This window comes from Sphaerodactylus townsendi, linkage group LG06 (assembly GCF_021028975.2).
Source record: "Sphaerodactylus townsendi isolate TG3544 linkage group LG06, MPM_Stown_v2.3, whole genome shotgun sequence".
Taxonomy (NCBI): Eukaryota; Metazoa; Chordata; class Lepidosauria; order Squamata; family Sphaerodactylidae; genus Sphaerodactylus; species Sphaerodactylus townsendi.
This window is the reverse complement of record NC_059430.1, coordinates 107,810,817-107,832,360: the sequence shown is the minus strand read 5'-3', so window position 1 is coordinate 107,832,360 and position 21,544 is coordinate 107,810,817. Positions and strand designations below refer to the sequence as shown.

General features: G+C 45.3%; 1 protein-coding gene across 2 annotated transcripts in view; it reads left to right on the top strand.

The window, feature by feature from the left end:
* The window catches only part of SEMA3D (semaphorin 3D), a 174,378-nt gene extending 153,116 nt beyond the window's left edge, over positions 1 to 21,262 (top strand). For both annotated transcript variants that reach the window (XM_048501136.1, XM_048501135.1), the window contains one exon: positions 18,928 to 21,262. In XM_048501136.1, the coding sequence (XP_048357093.1) occupies positions 18,928 to 19,353 (426 nt within the window). In that variant the 3' untranslated portion in view covers positions 19,354 to 21,262. The remainder of the gene's footprint in view (positions 1 to 18,927) is intronic.
* The last annotated feature ends 282 nt before the right edge of the window (positions 21,263 to 21,544 follow it).

Below are 21,544 nucleotides of genomic sequence, written 5' to 3'. Positions count from 1 at the left end.
TATCTCTACCAGCAGAAGACAAAAGGGAATTATAGACTAGAAATGCTAAAGCAGGAACTTATGAAGATTAAAAGGTCTTCAACATCAAAAAAGCAGACCACAATTAAAACAGACTGTATAAACAATTGGGATGATCTGATATCGATACAAATAGCTCAACACCCAAGCTGTAACCTGACCATAGAAATGGAAATAGATAGATGGTCCAATTGAGTTCAGTCTAGCAGGAAATTTCATAACGAGAAAACATGGGTGCAGGAACTGGCTGAATTATCCCATCTATATATTCTGGCTGAATTATCCCATCTATATATTCCCTCCGTTTTAAGAACAGAACAACCAAAGTTGGAATGGACAGACATAGTACCATCTACAGAATTTGAGGACCTGAGAAATCACAAGAATTTTCTGATAAGTGAAGCTCAGGTTATAACCGTTGCCCAACATGTAGGAGATATAGACACCTCTCTACAGGGCAATGCTCATGATGAGTTGCAACTTATTGAATTTGCAAGTTCCTCTATAAACTCTAACCCAATTATCAATGCCCAAATTCCAGTAAATAAGATGAAATAATAACCCCACAATAAAGAGAAAAATACCAAAATGGCTGTGTCTTCATAAAAAAAAGAGGACATTCATTAGAACAAGTTACACCAGTGGATTGACGTCACCTCACAGGGCGGGAAACCGGGGAGCGCCCCAAAAGGCAGTGCGCTCCTGCGGCTGTGCGTGCGCCCGCCCACCCTGGTCCTGGTTTTAAAAGGTGACAATCTGGTCACCTTAAATATATGGCATTGGCGGTCTTCTCTAGCAATTGGCGAAAAACAATAGAAAAGAAAGTTACTAAGTATGGCCTCTCTTGCCCAATTTTTAAAATCCTATTTAGGTCATAAAATCTGTTTACCCAAGATTTAAAGATGGTTCATATGCAGATTTAAAGTCATGTGCTAGTTACTAATATTACTCTATTACTGTAGTAGGTGCACCGCTTCACCCAGCAGCGCCGCGGTAGAACGCTTGGGACGCTTAACGGACTCGCTGCGCCTTTGCCGGTCGATCGCGACCTCCCCACTCCTCATCCCCCCCCAATGAGTCACGGGTAATGAACTGTCTGCCTCAATCACCGGGCGCAGGGACAATGTTTTATCCTGCCCCCCAGGTGAGGATTAGGCTCAGACGCCAGCACGCCCTCTCCTCAAGACGTAGCCAGATGAGAGATCATGCATCACATGATTGATCTCCACCTTCGACTCCTCCCGGCCTCGCTTCTCCCTGAACTCCCCCGTCCTCCCCTCCTACACGCCACTCGAAGTAGAGTAACAATAAAAGGTGCCAGGAAAACCGGCAGACGGGAGACTCAAGCCGGGAAACACGGACCTCCGGTCTCCGCTGCTGGCGATCTCCACCAGATGTTATCTCCGGGCTCTTCTCGCTCTCGCTTTGTACGCTTCGACCGCGTGCGGTCGACTACAAGCTGGTGCCGTAAACCCGAATCCTCGAACCTCCACCCTTGCCCGCTCACCGTCAGCTTTGGCCAGAAGGGCATCGCTGATACCGAAGTCCGCTGGATCGGCGCGATCCAGTGGGACCACCGCTTTCGCATCGCTTCTGTCCTCTCGGATCGGGCGCATCCAGAGATCATCGCCTGGTCCCCAGGACACTCTCTCGTCCGCATCGGAACACCGGTGAGTAATGGAGCTTGCAAAAGCAGGGCTTATGACAAGCACGCTGGATCGAACTGGAAAAGCCGCATTAGCGAAATGCGGCAGGGTCCCCGTGAAGAGAAGTTGGAGCTGCGCGAAATTGGTTTTTTCAGGAGGAGATTGAAGCTCAGTGTCCATGGGTACCCAGAGGGGGGACATTGGAATCTTAAGGACTGGGAAAACATCGGGCGACTCTTCGCACAGAGCCTCGCGCGCCGATGTCGCCATACTGACGCGGAGACAATGTTTTGTCGCCATCAGCCTGCATGACCTAATGGCCCCTTTAGCTGTAGGTCACTTCCTCCTTTCGATCTTTCACCTTCACTTCAACTCCCGGAATTTTCTCTACCTACTAAATTGGGACGCCTCTTGTCCTCCTTCTGCCCCCTTGTTCTTCACCCATTTCAACTTCCTCCCGCCCGCTCAGCCGCCCCCTCCCCCTGCGTCGTTCGCCTTTCATTTTCTCCGAAGCCACTGCATCTCCGACTAGCGCCAGCCATTAATGGCGCTGGTTTCAGAAACTCTCGCAGAACGATTAGCCAACGGATCTGCAGAAGAAAGAAACCCTGACGGAAGACGATGCCGATTCTTTTGCATTGTCAGCCCCGTCCTAATTTCACAGATACTCGAAAGGGAGGGTGGCGCCATTCGGCGGAAAGGTTGTCGAGCACCGCCTCTTTGCTATAACATCCTCTTTACTCGAGTCTTCGCGAAGCACGCGGGATCGAGGGAGTGACTAGCCCCTACGCGAGAGGCATGCCGGGAGGCCATCGCAAAGGAACCACCTAATGGTTTCCAGACGACTGGAAGACCACCTTTCTCGTGATGCTCCTGGAGCCCTGCACAATTTGTGGTCTGGGAAAAGTGGAGTTCCACCAGCAGTAGCTTCAACAGAGCAGCCACCTTCTGGCGCATTTCTACACCGCCACAGAGCTTTATGGGCTTCGATGCGTTTCGCCAACCCTAACGATCATCAGATTATGTCACTGCTCTCAGGAGGCCACCCTTACGGTCGCCTCTGAGTGTTCTATAAGGCATTTGTTAAGGTCCCCAACGCCGCCAGCCAATCCCAGAGTTTTCTCCTCCATCCGCAAAAGCCCTAAGAGCCTCTATGCCGAAGCCGAACAGGCTCCAGGAAGCGCCTAAGAGGCAGGTAGATAGCCGAGGAGGCCCAAAACGAGCTCCTCATGCGCCAAGCAAAGGAGCAGAACGCTCCCCACGGAGTGCCGCGAGGGCAATCACGGGCCTGGGCAAAAAAATCCTGAACTGGCCGACATGCTTAAGGCTTCCGCCAGAAGGACATCGGATCCTCCGCCCTGAAACCAAGCTAGCCTCCTTCGCCGCAGCACTCTCCATCGGGCGCGAGGCAGTCTCAGGATGACTGCTTTGAACTGGGCGCAGATCCGACACACTCTTCCGGGCGGGAGTGTAGGCAGCCCGGTGGGGGCCTACAACCCCGGATGGAGGAGGGTCCTCCCCAGGAGGAGAAGGCCTACCCAAAACCCGGTGCCTAATAACGCGTTGCCAAAAAGGCTTCCACTGGAGAAACGACTCGCTCACGGGAAACTCCCGCTTCCCGGGCGTTTCCCCAGCTCCAGGGACCAAGGAGGAGAGTAATTAGGAGCAGACCCAAACACCAAGGCCCCTGCCAAAACCGCCCCCCTCTCGTGGTATCTCGCTCGCATGCAATTCCTGGGCCCATCTCCTTTAAGTTCCCCATATCGAGGTTCTTGTCGCCCCCAACCCAGTAACGACGAGCCCATCCCTTTAAACCGGGACTATTAGCTGGTGCTGCCAAAGCGCCTCTGCCGCTTGAACAGGGACTGTTCATCGTCCCCGGAGTGATCGAACTCCACGCACTAAGGACCCATCCATCTCCAAGTCTGGACAAACATCCCACAGCGAGTTGCCTTCGCCGGAGCCAGCTGCGCTCTCAGCTGGATTCTCTTTAGCGCCATGCGCAGAGCTCCGCTGCTTCGACCTTAATAAAGGCTAAGCATGAGCCCCAGTGCGCAGCCAATATGGCATGCAGCCTACACCACCGCCAGCCGCGGTGGAGACGCCTATCGGGAGCTTCCCGCCCATACCTGAGCTCGCCATAGAAGGATGTAAGTTCAAGGGCCTGGGTGGACACCGGCGCCATGATGTTACCGCCATCAGAGCAGCCGAGCGGGTTCCCGGACCAGTGGCCGCAATCGGAGGCTTGCCCGCGACATCTGGGTGGAGACAAAACCGCGTAGACGGAGCATCCGCTTCCGCGTCACTGTCAATGCCCAGGGCTCTAGCGGCAGCTCAAGCAGTCCGCTTCCCATCGTCTTTGTGACATCCACGCCGCCAATCTCTGGGGAAGGGACTCTCAAGGAGTCAGGGTCAAAACGACTTTGGTCTGGGACGGGTAAGGCCATCACAGACTGCATTGATTCCCGCAACTGTGACTTCATAGCGTTCTATTCTCTATCTCCGTAAGGAAACTGTTTCCTCTCCCCTCCTTTTCTCTTTCTGTTCTTCGACTCAGTAGAGAGGCGGAGGGCCAATTGGCTGACTGGCCCTCCCTGATTAAAAAATCTGGCCCGCCTCTCTGATACCGCAGCAACCGTCAGAGACAGGCCCCAGTTTAAAAGGGCTGCCGCCATTATGTCTCCCTAATACCCCAAACCCGCTTGTTATGCTGCCCAGCGCCTGGCAACTTTATCAGTAAACCATGTTATTAAAGTGCCAGGCGAGATAAACTTCCCCTTAAGGAGCCGGTGTTCCTCGGCGGACTGCAATTCCTCAAGATAATTCGGCCGTCAAAAATTTTAGCACGATCCAGCTTCCTGCATTAGCCACCAAGGTCACGTAAGTGCAACTCACTTGCAAAGAACCTCCTCTCTTTCCTTTGTGTGTGCTTAGGAATCACTCTAATTGCCTCCGATTGCTTCACTTCCCCGGATGCGAACCCATCCCCCCAAAAGGTGTAAGCTTCCAAAGCCCCCCTTTGTGCTTGCTTGATTAAGCATGCATACCCACAATCCCTCAGGACTCGGGCTTCTTCGTTCCTCTCCTCTCGGAAGCTCGACCCTCGCCTTGACGCACCCTGATGACGCTCTGAAGCCAATTCCCACCAGGGTCGCCTACCTCCTGCCCTCCCTGTCAAACAACTAAAGAAAGAGGAGTAGGCGGCCCCCAGGAGGATTGCATTAAAAGCAACCTTCACAGGCTGCAAAAGAGGATTGCATTAAAAGCAACCTTCACAGGCCGCAAAACAATCCTTCTTCCTTCTTATATTAAATTCTAAACACTCAAACTTCCGGGATCCCGCATCTCTCCGCACATCCGCTTTTAGAACTGAGCTCATATGGACCCTGCCCCCCCCCCCGTAACCTGGGAAAAGGGGTGTTTCAGTCCTCTCTTCCTACATGGTGGCCTGTGGGACTGGACATTCTCCGCCTATGACAGGCCACAAATCCCATGGAATGGCGCCAGGGAGGAAACCAAACCCCATCCCGGAGATGGAAACGATATCCCTAGAGGGATCCCGCCCCAGCGATCTCTAACACAGGAACGCCACGCCAATGCCCAAAAGACCAATGACCTGGGAGAGATCGCCAAGTGCTTTACCAACACCAGCCAAGGCCTCCTAGGAGTTCGCTGCGCTTCAGCAAGCATCTCACTATTCCCCGAAAGATAAATCCCGAGAACCTTCTGTGCCGCCTTCTTTATGATCATCACCGCTTAACTCGGCGGCCACCATCCTTTACAGCTCGCTCTGCTGCCTTCCTGCCGATGGCGACCGTGGCAAATTCCTGACGGCAGAAGCTCTCCACCACGACCAACATCTGGGAGCAGTTTGCTGCCGCTGCCAACGCCTTCCCCATCCTTCTGCCTGGGCCAGTACCTAGAGTCGGAGCCCATAAGCTCCTGCCTGCTCCCTGCCTGCAAGCCTGGAGACTTCCTTAGCAGAAGGAGTCTGGGCTAAGCCCCTTCATGAATGCCTTCTATCCATCAGGTAACTCTATGAAGCGCCGCATCGGGGACTCCGCCATTCGTCCAAACCCTCCGGGCTGGCGCTTTCCCCTTTGCTGTCACTACCAAGACTGTCACCGCTAACCACGCACTTCTAACACCTGGCGCTTCGCATCACCGGCGCAGCAGCTGTTGGAACCGCAACCCGGGCCCATTCCATCGCCCGCCAGTTGGAACTGGCACAAACATCGGAGGACATTCCCCCCATGTTCGGAAACATCCTGCTCCCCAGGGCTGGTTCTGGACCTGCGGGGAGAGAACGCTTTAATTAGTAATCCCCGCCCCGACTTCTCTGCCGGGAACTCTTTGTTGCTCTCTAGTCAGCCTCACCATCAGTCTCTACTCTCAGGCTGGCCCACCTCCGGAGCCCGGACGCCGGGCCGCCGCCCGGGCTTCTGCTCTTCGACCCTCCTGTCGGAGCGACGCTGGTCGCCCTCCTCCTCGCTGAGTTCGCCTCCCTCGCGAACTTCCCTAGTGGGGGAGTCCCCCGACTCGCTTCTTACAATGTTAAGACTACTTGGCCGGCTGGTCCTGTGCTCCCATGCTAAGTCCATCAACTTCTACCTCCACCGGGCTCTGGATGCAGTTCTGGCCTCCTGTTACAGGAACTTCGCCAAGCGACCTCAGACAATCGCAGTGTGTCACGCTATTGATTACTCTGTTGCCTTCGTTAAGACCACCAAGGTTGTGAGAACGTAGATAATAGGTGTTATGTTAATCTTTCTGATAATTACCCGTTGAATCACATGAAAGTGCGTGAGCCGTACTAGCTGTAATCTAATCTGGATGGGCGATGTTTTGCCCTATTGGTGGTCAGCCCTCTGGAGCTTCGGCTGCCGGGAGTGACGGTTGAGAGCTACTGTACACTTCTGCATTGGCTTTTCTAATTTAAAGCCCTCAAGCATCGGATCTTGCTCTGCCTTCAATGCGTGTCTAATATTGCTCTGTAACGTAAAGAAACCCCTCGAACTTCTTTTACCCCGCGCAGCTGTTCTAATGTTATACAAGCAGCTTTGTCATTTGACCAAACGGCGGAGGAGATAAGCGTCCTTTTAAATCGCCCTTTAGTATTTTCGCCCCCCCTTTTCTAAAATGTAAAAAAGGAGGAGATGCAGTAGTGCACTGCCGCACCCAAAGGTGCTCGCGGTAGAACGCGTAATTTTCTAACGGGACTCTTATGCCTTGCCGGTTGCCGACGTGACTCCCCACTCCTCATCCCCCCCATGAGTCACGGGTCATGAACTGTCTGGTTTCAATCACCGGGCGCAGGGACAACGATCCTGTTCTGTGTGAGGATTAGCCTGTGACGCGTACGCCTTTCTCCGCTAACGTAGCCAGATGAGATCATGTATCAAGCATGATGATTCCCCCCCCGACCTCCCGTTTCTTCCCGAACTCCCCCCGGTCCTCCCTCCTACACGCCTCGGATAGAGTAACAATGAAGGCATGCTGTGAACCGGCAGACGGGAGACTCGCTAGGAACACGGACCTCCGGGCTCCCGCTGCTGGCGATCTCCACCAGATGTTATCTCCGCGTCTTCGCCCTTCGCTTTAATGCCTGACCACAGGTCGACTACAAGCATTCAATATTATTTGGGTGCTGTGTTGTTTCCGGGCTGTATGGCCGTGTTCTAGCAGCATTCTCTCCTGATATTTTCTGCATCTGTATTGGCATCTTCCTCTGAAGATGCCAGCCACAGATGCAGGCGAAACGTCAGGAGAGAATGCTGCTAGAACACGGCCATACAGCCCGGAAACCACACAGCACCCAAGTGATTCCGGCCGTGAAAGCCTTCGACAATACAATATTATTTGGGTTGGAATATCCCAACCCATTTTAAGCTACAAAGCTATTTAAATAATCCAACTATTGCTCGCTATAGGAACTTGTTTTCCAGAGCAAGATTAAATGTTCTGGAATCAGACGTGTTGCATGGTCAGCTGATGGGAATTCCCTTTGAATACGGGTTATGTCCATGTATTAATAATGATATTGAAATGGTGTTACACATCTTGCTTAAATGTCCTCGGTATAATCTGCCTCGTGTGAAATTGATACTGCATTGGATAAACCAGGGGTAGGGAACCTGCGACTCTCCAAATGTTCAGGAACTACAATTCCCATCAGCCTCTGTCAGCATGGCCAATTGGCCATGCTGTTAGGGGCTGATTGGAATTGTAGTTCCTAAACATCTGGAGAGCCGCAGGTTCCCTACCCCTGGGATAAACGAAAGATCTTTATGTTCTGAACTTCTTTTGGTAAAATATCTCTGGTAAAAATATTTTGGTAAAATATCTCTGAACTGATTTTGGTAAAATAAGTCAACCTTAGCTGTGGCAAAATTTCTATCTGAAGCATCAAGAATTAGATAATGAAGATATACATTTATAGTTTTAGCTTATTAATGTAATGTTTTATATTTTATATTGCTTATTTCGATTTCATACTGTATGAAAACAATTTATCGTTTTTGTTAATGCAATTTTATTCTTATTTAATTCTTTTGTAAATTAGTCTTTGGACTGTAATAAAAGTTGTCATAGAAAAACAGGAGAGTTAAACTAACCACACCATCAGAATTCAAAATACTGGTTTCGAAACATTCAGCCCTGAAGGTCACTGGGCAACCTTCAGCCAGTAACTGCCATGCCTTACCTAACAAGGTGTTTTTAGTTATAAAATAGGAAGGAATTCCTTTATGCTGCCCTGAGCTTCTTGTAAGAAGGGAGGAATAACAGTGGGCTACATAAACAAACAAATAAATGGTTTAAATAAAACCAGATGTATGTGTATAACTTAAAAAGCTTTCAAAAAGTTTCTTGCTCCATTCTGCTCCATGGTACATCTGTAGTAGTTCTATGTATTCTGTTGCAGTGGTCTGCATCAAGTAGATCAATATGAAATTGTACGGTCTAGTACAGAAAAGATTACACTGGAATGGGAGAATCAATGTTATCGTGCATCATGCTGTTTACCTGTTCCATATCTGCTGCAGCCATACTTCCCATTAGCTTATACTGCAACCCCCCTTCTCTCTCTCTCTCTCTCTCTCTCTCTCTCTCTCTCTCTCTCTCTCCCTCTCTCTCTCTCTCTCTCTCCCCACTCTAAAGAGACACGTCTCTTTGCTTTTTCTGCCTTGTGACAATATTTTAGGACGCAGATGTTGCTTCACTTAGAGAGAGTCACGCTGTACCCAAAATGTTTTCCATACAAGTGTCGTAATGGCTGAAATGTTTTCAGCAGATTTTTTTTAAAACACTAGTAGTGAAATGGAGGAGGGGTGGGGGTGTTGAATTGTCACACGCAGTACAGTTTCCTCAGGTGAAGAGAGGGCAAAATCCAGATTAGGTTAGCAGGCAGTTGTCACAGCAGGATGCCTCCTGTTCGTCACCTTTAAGGTCACGCTTTGGAATCCCACTTCCAGTAAGAACAGGGTGTGGGGAGGGAACAGGATCTCCGGTGGTACTGGAGTTGTCACCAGGTCATTCTGCTGACAGCAGGACTAGAGCTCCTGGCAGCTTGAAGCTTTTTTTTAAGGGTCAGGTGTCAATGCTGAGCACTTTCAGTTTAGTCTTGCTCACACAGTTGGGCGGGTTTGTTCCTGTGTATTTCTAGATTAGTCACTAGCTTGATGTAGAAATGACGCAAGAGAGGGAGAGTTGAATTAATATCAGTAACATCTCTTACATATAAGCTTTGATGGACTGAAGTTTCCAGCATCCCACACTCCCAGTTTATTCATTCCTCTGTGCTGCATCCCATATGCAGGAGGAGTCGAGACCAGGAAATACTCTGACTTTCTGGTTAAATGAAATGGGTTCCCACCTCCTGGGACAAGAGTGATGCCAATGGGAATATAATAAGCCATATACTGGAAATGACAGTGCATGTGTTCCATAGGTATGGTGTGGCAAAAGGAAGTGAATCAGAGCCAGGCAAGCTACCCTGTAAACCTGAAAGGAAGAATAGGGGTTTTCCCCCCCACATGTACCATTAAGAAACAAAGGGGAGCATATATGCGTGTGCGTGTGTGTGTGTGTGTGTGTGCGTGCTAGCAACAGATTTGCGCGTCACACACTGAAAGACGGAGGATCAATGTATTCAATAAATATATTTATATATACTATTTTTATTGTCCAGTTACTGAATCTAATGATTGTACATCCAGTTTTTTGAAACACAAGTAATTATTGTACATCCAGTTTTTTGAAACACAAGTATAAATATTTTTTCAAAAACAAAAATTCATTTTTGAGATATGTAATCCATATCTTCAAAATCTAATATGATATCTCCGTGCACATTTTTGCAAATAATCTAAAACGAAAATAGTTCATTTTTTCAATATCTTAAGGATGATCATTCTCCATATAGAAAATACTTCCCAAACGACTCGCGCATTTTCAAGAACGTTTTCATTGTAGTCTTCCTCAGGAGAAGCACACGCACAAGCAACTGATCTGTTGCTAGTACATATATGCTAGTACACATACACACACACACACACACACAAATAAAAAAGCACAAATTTGTGTAAGACATTTTTATAAGGGCAGGGGTCTCCATGTGGTATCAGTGGGCACCATCATGGCAGCACCTTTCCTGGTCCCCGCAAGCATTTTTAGAAAGTGGGTGCAGCCAGGTGAGGCTCTTGCTCATCTTCTGATTGAAGATCTGATCGACTATGCAGAGAAAAAGGCGTCCTGTTAAATTAACCTCCTGCTTGAAATGTTGAAGGGTTACTGTTAGCATTATGCTTAATCTCACTCCCTGAGATTTTTGTGGTTGGCCCTGCTGCCTCCTGTGCTATCTTGCTCTTCCTCTTGACCCCCCCCCCCCGGTCGACCTCCCCCCTGCACCAAATCTACAGTGTAGAGATGTCCCTTTCAGGGTTGTTACAAGGAGTACTGATAAAATTTGTGAAGTGCTCTGTGCAATGTGAAATGCAATGCAGAGGCTTAGAAGTAATAGTCATTTTTAAAGTCGATAATGGCCCAACGTGGCTATCTATTTACAGCTCAGGAATAGATGGTCATTTTGTATCATTTCAGAGATGGAAGCAATACAGCTCTCCCTCAAAGAGAAAGAGAGACGCCATCAATTTTTTTTCCCTGAGTGAATTCACCTTTACCCTTTTTTGTGCTTTCACCCTTGTTCATTAATAGGAAAAATAAGCTTTGAAGCCCCCACTTTTCTCAAGGACAGGTGCAAGCTTTTAACTGTGAAGGAGCTGGTATGCATTATTTGTAGTGATGGAAGTTTTCTAAACACACCATTAAGAAACGACAAGCGGGACTGACCTAGCCTGATTCCCTTGCACTTTGGAATTTTCTGTTGCTTTTTTCACTGCCTGGAGGCATTTCTGTCCTTTCAGTACTGAAAAAATGGCTCACCAGCTTTTACAGCGGATCTAAATGGGTTGGTCTTTGCATTTAGATTGCATTGTGATGCATGATACTTGTAAGCTAACTGTAGCCCAGTTTCAAAAGGGAATACTTGGTGCAATGCATTCCAGCTGGGTAAAAAAAAAAAAAAAAGGTTCTTCATACTGCACAGAATGAGAGTGAGCAGGATGTCCTGGCTAACAGCAGATGGACTCTAATCTGAGCCAGCCACAGTTCTCTCAGAACTCTCTCAGCCCCACAGATAGATAGGCAACGTCACATTGGAACTGGAATCAAGGCTTCCCAAACCAGGAATCCTTTTGCTGTGCAGTTTGTGCAATTAGGGGGAGTGTGCACACACACAACAAGCTGCACATTCCTGTCCAAGAGTTCCCTTACTGTGCTACGGGGTCTCTCCATTTCTGAGTTGCAGAAGTGCAATTTAATGTGTTCTATTTGTACTCAAACCAGGATGTTGATGACAGAGTAAATAGATGAGGAAATAGGGAGGAGAATATAACTAAGGGCAGGGAGGTTAGGATGATAACAACAACAACTCTCTAGATTATATGAGCAACCCGACAAGGAGAAATTACATAGGACTTCCCATCTTGAGATTATTGTCTGTGCTGGGGTTGCATTGTGAAAGCCACGTGAAAGTCTTGGTCAATATTCTGACAAGCCAGCAAAGGAAATTATTGAGCACTGCTTAACAAAGAAAATTATTGAGCACTCCTGAGCCCAGAATAGTCTGAGGAGGGTGGGGTATTAAATCAAATAAATTGTCAATCAGTCAGTCAGTCAATCAATCAATCAATCAATCAATCAATCAATCAATCAATCAATCAATCAATCAATCAATCAATCAATCAATCAATCAATCAATCAATCAATCAATCACAACTTCAGTTGTCCAGACACCAGAGATCAGTTCTCTTGGAAAAAGTGCCAGTTTTGTTGCATGAACTCTATGGCATTAGGCGGATTCCGCATGGGCCAAAAACAGTGGTGTGAAAATGGAGTAAAATGTTTTAAAACAGGGTAAAAGGGTTTACACCATTTTCACACCGTTTTCACACCACTGTTTTTGGCCCATGCGGAATCTGCCTCAGTGTTGGATATATGTATGAGTTGCTTTTTATATGTGAGTTTACTAACTATAAAGGGAAGGCTACATGGAGATAAAATAAGAAATCCTTTCTTTCCTGTTACACATCTACATTACTGTGCATTTGGTTACACCTTGGTACCTATCTGCTGTCGCATGCTCGTGGTGGTGGTGGTGGTGGTGGTGGTGTCATGTCTGCTCAAACAAAGAAACAAAGATGTATGTGTCATTAACATTTAAGCAATGCCTATCTGACTGATCAATAGCCAATCAATGGACCAGGTCATAAACAGTGACTTCAGAAATTTGTTTACATACAAACAGTTAACCCTTTTATGACTGAGTTGTGACAGACGCTTGCAAAACCCCAACACTCAGTTAGGTCCCTCTGTAACCCTTGCCCCTCCCAGGATTTCCCAACCCAAAGTTGTCAAAGATGGCATTTGTGTCCGTGTGTGAGGGAGTTCTCATCCTGAGAGGCCTGCTCTTTCTGGCTCTTACAATAGGATCCTTTCGTGTGTAGCTGGGAGGGGGAAGTGGACGCTTTAGAGGTTCTCACAATTGACTGCTCCAGTTGGTAGGCTGGCACGCTCCAACAGCTGTGGCCTCCATTTACAGGGTAGCTGACAGAGCTCTGTGTATTGTCAAGGGGGCGAGGGAATTGTCCACACGTTTTTGCATAAAGAAACAGTGTGTAGTCTCCCCACCGTGAATACATTTAATGTAGTCGTCTTCATGCCTGTAGAACATCTTCCTTCTGAAGTTTTCTAGAAAGGCACATGTGTTATTTCATCCCGCATTAAAAAAGAGTAGAACTTTAACTACGATGCTACATTTTTGAATACTGTGAATATTCTGACTGTATAAGTGAGGATGGTGCTGTGATCTATGAAGCATCCATGTTGGAGGCTTGATTCTCCTGCACTCTGTGCTTCTTGCCATGCTGGCTTCTGTCTGTTGGCATCTAGTGACACTGTCTGTCCTTCAAAGGGACTGTCTAGTGCCACTAGAGCCTTGCTGTAGGGATAAAGGGCACAGCAAGTGAGCCAAGCCAGAGAGCTATTAGTTATGAGTAAGTGGTCTTAGGACAGCCCCTTTCTCCAAGCCTAACTCACCATCAGCTGCTGGGATCTATTCTTCTCCTTCAAATGACTCTGCAGTTTCTCCCTTGCTGCCTTTTATGCCTAAAACAGCTTCCCAGAAAGCCTTTACAATGTCTTCCCTTTAAGTTCGTCCAACCCCTGTGCAAACTTTTGACAGAACTGTATTAGACCTAAACAGGAGTGTCTGGAACAAGTACACATTCTCTCCTCTCCTCCCATGCTGTCGCTGTCTCCTCTATAACAGATTTTAGATTGTCAGCTCTTCAGAGTAGGGACCAACCTCTGAAAAACTCCAAGCGGGCTGACAGCACTTGTTAATAATAAAATAACCTGTTCGTTCTGACAATTGAACTAATTTATGGGGAATGATATTAAAACTGAAGTAGCACAATGGGGGAGAGAAAGCAACATGGTATAGCCCAATCTTGTCAAATCGCAGAAGCTAATTCGGGGGTAAAAAATGTTAGTGATTCTGCTATTGGATGTGAGGCTGTTGCGAGCTCTTTTTTTGCAAATAAAGCCTTGGCACTACACTGTGACCTCCCAGCAACATTCGATACATTAATTATTGGACCACCTTAGTTTGCTCTCCCAAGCTGATGTCGACAGAATACTTGCAGCTGTGAAACCTACCACCTGCCCCCTTGATCCATGCCCATCATGGCTGGTGAAGGCTCCCTGTTTGAAATAATCAATCTCTCCCTCCAGCAGGGAGTTTTCCCGGGAAGGTTAAAGGAGGCAGTGGCATCATCACGCTTAAAGGAACCATCTTTGGATCTATCCAGCTACCACCTGGTGGGAGATTTTAGACTGTTTTTAAAATGGGGATTTTTAAAATTGGTTTTTATTGTGTTTTTTAAAATGGAATTTTATTGAGTTTTTAGAAAGGGGTTTTTAGAATGGGTTTCTTATTGTGTTTTATTGTGTTTTTACTGTCATGATTTTAATGTCTTGACTTGATTTGATTTGACTTTTAATTTATATACTGTCCTCCCCCAAAGGGCTCAGGGTGGCGTGCAACAAAGTAAATAACAACAGCATATTAATACAGTAGGCATAAAGCAACGTCAATTACAACAAATCCTAACACTGGTCCAACATCTCAGGTTAACAGCTAACACATATCAGCATAATAGCATAGTAACAATTTGTAACAGTATAATAGCATCTTACGTTTCATAGCATAATAATAACATAACATCAAATAACACAACATTCTAACAACTACCAAAAATATCAATCCATAGTACATAAAAACCTAACCATTACAACTAACAAGTCTCAGAATTAATTAACCTGATAGCCAAGACAACAAAAGATGGCGACTTCCCTAGGTTCCATAACCGGGATGGCCTAACACTACAAAACCCTATCCAAACTACCAGAAAACTATGAGCAGTCTAATTCTTATTGCCCCCATAGGGAGACCAACCAACTAACCTAACTCTATGACCTCCCACAAGAAACATGTTGCATAATAGTAAGCTTGTATTGTCATTGTGCACGCACAACAAAATTACAAGCCTTCCCCGATGCACACTTTTCCAGACTTCATACCCCATCCTCAAGTTTTATTGTAACTAGTCCTGAGACTGTAGTAAGGGGCAGGTAATAATTGTGAATACAATAAAGTAGAATAGTCCACTCCTCTAACCATTACATCATGCTGATCTGCTTTTGCCTGGTATAGCATTTCATCTTTCACTTTCCAGCATCTCAAGATTCTGTTTGCTCCTCCAGATACTCTGGGTGCTTCTTTTACAATAGCTGCCATTCTGAGGCAATCTTCCTCCTGCTGCAGGTCTTTACTGCTGGATATTTTAACAATGTCCTCTCTCCATCTTGATCTTCAGTTAAGTTTCAAACTAACCACTAGTTTCAGGAACATCTTTTAATCTGAACGCATGTGCCGCCCAGTTTAATAGACAGTAATTACAGGCCTTGTGTGAGACATCTCTCATTTCCAAAGCTTTCCGTCAAGTACAGGTCATGGTGGGTGCTGCATATCCCTGACATTTCAGTCTGGCGAATACAAGCATCCTTGCCTATAAAGCAAGCAGGGCGTAACTGAATCGATGACCAAGTAATCCAACAAGCTACATAGTGAGTCTGAGAAATTTACATCCCAATGCACAGACATTTGAAACCGGCATAGGTGCCCTTGGGCCAATGTAATGAGGCCAGTGCAATTTAGCCATCTTAATGTTACATAGCCTGTTGATAAGCCGTAACCCCGTCTCACTAACTGGAGCAAGGAGATGGCGACAGGAAGGGCATGAGGACATCTGAGTGCTTAACGAGAAACATGTTATTAATATATCAGGAAAAGCTGACAAGCCACCTTAATTTAAAGCGCAGTTCCAACGAGGGTATCTGCAGGTAGGACTATTAATTACAACTTAAAACGGTTCGGGATAGTCTAAAAGGTGTTTTATGTTGGTGGGAAATTCTAGAACAGCCATTCTTTCAGAGATAAGATGAAATTTCATTTCCAGGAGTGAAAATGGTGTAATTGCTGTTGAAGAGAAACAGCTTAACAATAGCAGCGGGCTTCAAAACAGTTGGAAGTCCAGAGAAGGAAGGGAGGAGGCAGTGCCAATTTATAGCAAACACAATCCATTTGCATAGAACAAAAAGGCCCTAAACTGCAATTTGAAGAAGGATCATTAATCAACCAGAATCTGGCATTTTCTCTAGGACCCTAAATAGCATGTAAGATAGTATTCTGAAAATCCTGCTGTGGTGAAATTTATACTCCCCCCCCCCCCCCCCCGAGTAAGATTAATATGTGGAAATAATAATAGAGGCTTCACACATTCCCATCAAATGCCATTTTTACATGCATTGAGTGGGAGCCATTTTCCCAGAAGAATGACTACTGCTTGTTCCAGGCAGTCTGGATCAGAGTTGCTGGCCTTAATGGTTTTTCTTTGTTTAAACTTCTTATATTATTATATTAAGTTATATTTTTAAGTCTCTCCCCTCATTCTTTGGCAGTTACCGTATATACTCGTGTATAAATCGACCTACATATAAGTCGAGGCACTTAATTTTACCACAAAAAACTGGGAAAACTTATTGACTCGTGTATAAGTCGGGGGTGGGAAATGCAGCAGCTGCTGGTAAATTTCAAAAATAAAAATAGATACCAATAAAATTACATCAATTGAGGCATCAGTAGGTTAAATGTTTTTGAATATTTATTTAAAAGAAAAACAGTAAACTGGCTCTGTAAGTGGAAAAGAGGGTCAACAAGAACAATATGGTCTCAACAGTAACTTTAAAAGTACAAAAACCTTAGCTCAATCAGCAACCAAGCTAAAACACAGGAGTTAAAATCCTTCAAAACTGGATTCCTCATCAACATCTGTATGTCCAAATGTAACCCAACTTAAATTTTAAGAGGGATATTATCAGAAATGGAAAATCTACTATTAGCTTCCATTGTAAACAATGGGGGATAGGGCACCCTTTTGGGGATCAATAACTTTGGATCCCCCAACCCAAGCTTCACCATCCTGGCTGGTATCATAAAGAGACTCTCCTGATGAGATCAGCCAGGTTTGTTGAAGTTTGGTTCAGAGGGGCCAAAGTTATGGACCCTCAAAAGGATAGCCCCATCTACTAATAGCTCCCATTGAAAACAATGGGGGATGGGGGCACCTCCTTTGGGGGTCCATAACCTTGGACCCCCTGAACCAAACTTTACCAAACTTGGCTGGTATCATCAGGAGTGTCTTCTGAGGGTACCCTGCAATTTTGGTGTCGCTAGCATAGAAACTGCACCCCCTGCTGGCCGGCAAATTAAAAACACAAAATTTTTTTTAATGACCCGCATATAAGTCGAGGGGAGCTTTTTCAGCATTAAAAATGTGCTGAAAAATTCGACTTATACATGAGTATATACGGTACTTACCTTTTAGTTAAAAAGTGCAGATACTTTTCTCATATGCTACAATTATCATATGAACATGAAATGACTGAAAATTAAATACCAGCTGCCACATTGGGAAGTGATTGCTGCTCTATGCCAGTTTAAAAATTTGGTTTTAGTTCCCTCTTGTTAATTCTGAGAGCATGGTATTAGCAGATTTGAAGAGAACCTGCTCAATTGCACAATGCGTGAAAATTGTCTTTAAAAAATACTGTTTTTTCATCTTGATTGGACGCAACGCGAAAGAAAAAAAGAACAGTATATTTCCATGGCATGTTTTCATTGGTTTGTTCATTTTTAAAAACTGATTTCGAAAATCACCACCCTGGGGCAGCTCTCTGTGCAGTAAAGTTGTCAGGGTGTTGATAGTAGATGAGTGGCTTCAGATGGCATGGTGATGTAAAGGGCACAGGATGGTATACTAAAATAAATGGAAGGGACAGAATAATTGTCTCCTACTTCCTGTCTTCCTGTTCCTCTAAATCTCTCTCACTTTCGTAAAATGGACCCTTCTGCATCTCCCTGGTAGAGAGGGTGGTTCGGATATCTTTGCCTGATGATTAAATGCAGACCAACAGACAGTCCAGCGCACATTATGTTTCCTTCCCATTCTGGTCATGTTCAAAGCCTTTTTGAGGAATGAGTTGAGAGCAGGAGGCAATGAAACTTGACCTGAAATCCTGTTTTCTGGAGGTAAAGATAGGTGCAAACCGTGTTGGCACCCTGACTCAAGGCAGTGGATTGTTGCTTATTTACCCTTTTAACATGCAATATTAATCACTCATTCGTGAGCAGGATGGTTAAAAGTTTTCCGCCTTTTGCAATCCCTGCTTATGGGTGAAATGTGCATTTAAATATTTTATGCTGCCCCTCCAAGAAAGAGTTCCCAAACAGCATACAGCAAAATCATTAAGACAGAGTGCTCTAAAAAATCACTATTTAAACTTAATCGAAACAATAAAACAGCAGTCAGTAAATCACTGAAATCTTGGAACAGTAAGAAAGAGATCAAGGTAACAATTTGAATGTGAGTAAACAGGCTCAAAATCCATTTCTATGAGATTCAGAGGCATGTGGGGTATCTTTGTGCAAGCACAGATCATATACAAGCCAAGCTAGTAGTTGGAATGGAATGATTGACCTCTGTTTCTCCACCACATTCTGTAGGTAAGAAGTAACAAAGAGGTCAGTGATGCTTCTGTTCGCCTTCTGAGGCAGCAGCAAACATTTTGCTCACTTTCCTCTTCTTTGAAAATCATGTGACCAGCATCAAACTTGTCATCATGGCAACCATACTAGAACATTTTTTCTAAATGATCAGTCTCTTGTTTCTGATTTAAGTATGTCACTGAGTGTGTAAGGGAATACTTACCTGTGTGGAATTCTAGTTTCACATTTAAATAAAATCCCAATCTCAGCTGATGCCAGCACAGTGTCCACCTGGGCCAATGGATCCTTCGCTGGGTTATCCTTGCACTTTGAAGTGAAGCGACAAGCCAGATGTGATGCTGCAGATGTTTTCTGTAAAATGCCCACAATCAATTTCAAACCAGTTCTTAGAGGATCCATACTTCATTATTCATATACCTAGGCCACCTACTTTCTTTCCTACCTGGAGTATTCACTGTAATTATACACATTTTTAGATTTACCCATGAGCTTTACAATATTTTTTTTATTCTGCAGCTGAAGCCAGATGAAAGAATCATCAAGACAGAATATGGATTGCTGATCCGCAGCTTGCAGAAGAAAGACACAGGAGCATATTACTGTAAAGCGCAGGAACATACATTTGTCCAAACTATCGTCAAGTTAAATTTAAATGTCATTGAGAATGGACAGATGGAAACCACTCTGAAAACAGAAGATGAAGAGGGGCGAGTGAGGGACTTGCTAGCTGAGTCACGGCTGAGATACAAGGATTACATCCAACTTCTCAGCAGCCCCAACTTCAGCCTGGATGAGTACTGTGAGCAGATGTGGCACCGGGAAAAGAAGCGGCCACGAAACAAAGGGGGCCCAAAGTGGAAACACGTCCAAGAGATAAAGAAGAAGCGGAATCGGAGACACCACGAAATTGTCTACGAACACATCAGGCCTGTGTCTACATAGTTTGTGTATTTTATTTAAAGAAGGGACAGTTTTGCTATTGAAAATATTTTGTTAGGTTCATGTCGACTCTTCCTATTGACATTGCTCCTCAGAGACCAGGCTACACATAGTCCTTATTGTATATGAGACACCGCCGCCTCCCACTGGAGAATACACTGGCAGATGAGAAATATCTTCAAGACCTGTACAAGCTTTATTGTGTGTGCAGTTTTGAACTGAGATTGCTTTATTTGTAAATTGGGCTCTGAATAGTTAATTTATCTCATAGATCAGATAGCTGTTCTATTTTTTCCCCTGTAAAACTACTTTTCCTGAGGCTTATTGAACAACTGCTAGGTTCTACCTTACAGATGCATTTAAAGGCAGGCTGGGTGGATTTATAAAAGAGAGTGGGGATCAGTTATGAAGAAAAGCAAAAGGTAGTCCATGAGAGAGAGGCAAAACAAGGCATCCCCTCCATAGTTTGATGGAGGCACAGACAGACAATGCATCTCCCCCTCTGCCTCCAGCACGATCTAGTCTGTGTGTAAATGCACTCAACACTGATCCCTGATGCAGACGTTGCAATGCTGGTGGGTCTGTATGTAGGGTTCACTCATGCTCCCTTGGACCAATGAGCAGTCTCCTGCAAAAAGACATGAAAATGAACCCAGAACCCTGAAGGGCACAACACAATGGATAGGCATTGCCTTTTTCTGGTCCTCCCAGGCCAAAAGACTTAACCTGGTCAGTTACAGATACTGAGTAAGGGTCTCAGGATAGACCACCAAGCATGAGATGCCATTCATGGATTGTTATCAGATCCTCTCAGAAGATCCTCTCAGTGTTCTCATCTGAAGAGTAGTGTGTCTAGGCTGGATAAGGCCCTGTGTTTGAAATTCACTCATTTACTCCTAAAAAGCAAGCACAATCATAGTTTTATAGGAAAAAACCCCTAGAGTCTTATTCATTAGGATGTCATTAACAACTAGTTTGGAGGCTGAGTCAATCAGGAGACCAAAGCGTGAATCTTCTAAGAGGTGAGTGGGAAGGACTATACAGCTACCAACTGAGTTTTTGTGAATCTTATCTGGATTTTTGTGAACATCCACTCACCTTCCAGAGTTCCTGTTGGCTCCATGGATTTAGCTCCTTTGCTATTTTACATTTGTTGCTTGAAGACAAAGCCAACTCAAGGAAGTCTGCCGAGAAAGGACGTTACTACCTAGTGATGCTGGAAGTCCGTTTTAATTCAGATGTGCATTCCTGTTGCAAAGGTCTTGTGTGTTTGTGAGACAGCAGTGCATTGTGGGAATTAATGTGTTATATTTTTACGAAAACAAAGACAAAGTCCAGGTATAAATAATGCATAAGTTAGAGGTGGGCGGCTTTATGACTTACGGGCGGATGCCGCATGGGCCAAAAACAGCGGTGTGAAAATAGTGTAAACCCCATTTTCACACTGTTTTCATACTGCTGTTTTTGGGCCATGCAGAATCCACCACAGTATTTTTTTAAATAATGTTCCCCAGTTTTACTTTTTCTGCTGTTTTACTAAATGGTGGCATCCTTCAGGAGTGGACAGCTGTGTCTGAGGTTGGCTTCTCCAGAGCCATTTCTAAACAGCAGAGGCAAGACCCAACAAGGCTAACATATCATGGGATGATCTGCTCGGCAGCCCCCCTCCGTCCCCGACTCTGTGTTGCTTTTCACGCCTTTTTGAGTGTGAAATGACAAATTAGCCACTTCCTCACATGGAAGAAAGCTTTGATGAATACCAAAACGACAGACTTTTGTTGTTTCTCATGCATTCAACTCATTGTGGGGGGGGGGGGGGATCTGTGAGAACCTGTGTAATTGGTATGCCATTCATTAAATAAAGGAAAGCCCTGGTGTGGACTCTCAGCTCTGAAAAAAAGTACATATTTGACATTGCTTTTCATGCGTGACTTTATTTTTCTGATTAATAATTGTACAGCTGCATTAGGTTGTGCGATGTGTTTTTGCTTGGTTAAGGGTTAGAAAAGAAGATAAATGTTGATGAGTCATGCAGCCATGAAATAACCTTGTCAACAATTTAAAGAATTTAAAGAAACTTTCAGATCTTTCCTAGACATTTGGTGATTGACTTCATTTATACCTCACTTTTCTCCCCAGTGGTCACCCAAAGTGGCTTACATTGTCCTCTTCTTTTTCATTTGATCTTTATGAC